We start from the raw sequence: 2,197 nt of genomic DNA, 5'->3' as shown, positions 1-2,197 counted from the left end.
CACAATATTATTGGATGTAGCAAATCTACAATAGCAAACATAATTTCATACCACTTCGATCTGAAAGGGCCATCATACGTTGTCGACACAGGATGCAGTTCTAGCCTTTATGCCATGGCCGTTGGTTATGATTATATCATGTCGGGCATATGCGAAGACGCAATAATTGGAGCTTCAAATTTATGTTTTCTTCCCGGTGTAAACCTACAATACGCTCGGCTTGGTATTTTTCAAAAATTAATACATAAGACCGATATTCATAATCGATTCTTATTTCAAGACCGTCTTGTAATGTCATAAGATGGCTAATACAGCTCTGTGATTGGCTCATGACATCTTAAGACTGTACTTAAAATAGTCATATTGTTAAATATAAGAATCAACTATGAATAGTTACTTAATATACAGTAAAATTAAAGAAACGCACTTCTTTTTTCCACAAAAAGTAAAATAAAATTTAACTAATACAAATTTAACTAATTGAGTAAATTTTATAGAAACATTTATAATAAGATTTTTGCCAAAATTGAATAACACATCTTGATAAACGAAAAAGATAAGTCTTTAATTTTTCTGTATATAAACTTATTCTGAATGAACTTTCACACATATTTTTACATATATTTCGTATTTTTTAGGTGCTTTGTCACCCGACGGTTATTGCAGACCATTTGATATTGCTGCAAATGGTTATTCGCGTGCCGAAACGGTGTCAGTGGCATATCTTCAAAAGATGAAGAATGCGAAGAGGATTTATGCCATATGTCCGCACATTAAATTAAACAGTGACGGTTACAAAGAAAATGGAATAATATATCCATCGTCATTTATGCAAAGTACTTTACTAACAGAATTATACAATGAATGTGGAATACCGACATCTTGTTTGGATTACGTTGAAGCACATGGTACCGGTACCAAAGTTGGTGATGTCCAAGAAATTAATGCTATCCATAACACATTGTGTAAAAATAGAAAAACTCCATTAATGATCGGCTCTGTAAAATCCAATCTTGGCCATGGTGAATCTACTAGCGGTTTCATTCAAATAGCTAAGGTAAAACAAATGGCTTCCATTTATATGTATTAGTATAAAATTTGTTTTACCTTTATTTTACGCAATCACGTGTACACAAAAAGAAAAGATTTATTTTCCGTAAATCTTCGAGAAGTTACTCTGTCGTAGAGAAAGTTAATACTGTAAGTTTATATTGATTAATAATTACTATTATTTTGAATATATTATTTTGAATATTAAAAGTATTGCCATTAGTTCAATTATGTATTTTGAGTATTAAAAACTCTATCAATAGCGCTTATACTCAAATTAAATATTTAATTACCAACTAATCAACTAATGTAATACTTACAATATTAATTAACTGAAATGTCTAGCTGTTTTAACAAAAATGTAAGATAAATCGGCCAAGGACGAGCGAAGGTAAAAATGATGAAATCAACAAATCTCGAGTTAATAAAAGGATATAAGAATTCCTTCAGAAATAATTTCTAATAAGACAAAATTAATATATTCTTGAATCTTGATGTATTTAATTTTATTGCAATTTTATAATACAAATTAAAATAACGTTAAGATATTCGATCAATTATTCCTATTCTTTTCTCTCGAAATAAATAAGAGTAATTTATTGTACAAATCTAATCATCTAATAATAAAAACCTAACAAGATTCCCCGAATTAAAAATACAATAAGTAAGGCAGATGGGAATAAACGTGATTATTGGTACGCAATATTTAATTTACATAAAATTTACTTTATTCTAAAAGTCAAACGTTTTGGCTATCTTTTTTAACTATCCCCAGTGTCAATTAACAACAGTTACATTTACCTCTCGCTTTAGTTTCTTAATGTGTGCATTCTTCCACGTCTAGTAAGGAAGCAGTTATAAGTACTCGTACCTCTAATAGTAATTTTCCGTGCAGTTGAAGAGCTGCATGGTCTAGCTGTTTGTTCTCGTACGTAATAAAACACACTTTTCGCATCTTGGCAACGATAAAATTAATAAATAACCTTAGAACATATATACGTTCTAAGTAAATAACAGTAATAAATAAATAGTTAAAATTAACAATGTATATATTTTGTCCAAGTTTTATACATCGTTAATTTTAACTATTTATTTATTAATTATTTATTAATTTTGTCGTTGCCAAGATGCAAAGTGTGTGTTTTAT

General features: G+C 29.1%; 1 protein-coding gene across 1 annotated transcript in view; it reads left to right on the top strand.

Moving 5' to 3' along the window:
• Positions 1 to 2,197, top strand: part of LOC105462225 (fatty acid synthase-like) — a gene marked incomplete at its 5' end in the record, with an annotated part of 11,669 nt that overhangs the window by 2,015 nt on the left and 7,457 nt on the right. The window contains 2 exons of the mRNA XM_011708749.1: positions 21 to 223; positions 639 to 1,057. Of these exons, the coding sequence (XP_011707051.1) occupies positions 21 to 223; positions 639 to 1,057 (622 nt within the window). The remainder of the gene's footprint in view (positions 1 to 20; positions 224 to 638; positions 1,058 to 2,197) is intronic.

This window comes from Wasmannia auropunctata, unplaced genomic scaffold (assembly GCF_000956235.1).
Source record: "Wasmannia auropunctata unplaced genomic scaffold, wasmannia.A_1.0 LD267940.1, whole genome shotgun sequence".
NCBI lineage: Eukaryota > Metazoa > Arthropoda > Insecta > Hymenoptera > Formicidae > Wasmannia > Wasmannia auropunctata.
The sequence above is the reverse complement of the archived record's forward strand: the minus strand, read 5'-3'. Positions and strand labels throughout refer to the sequence as shown.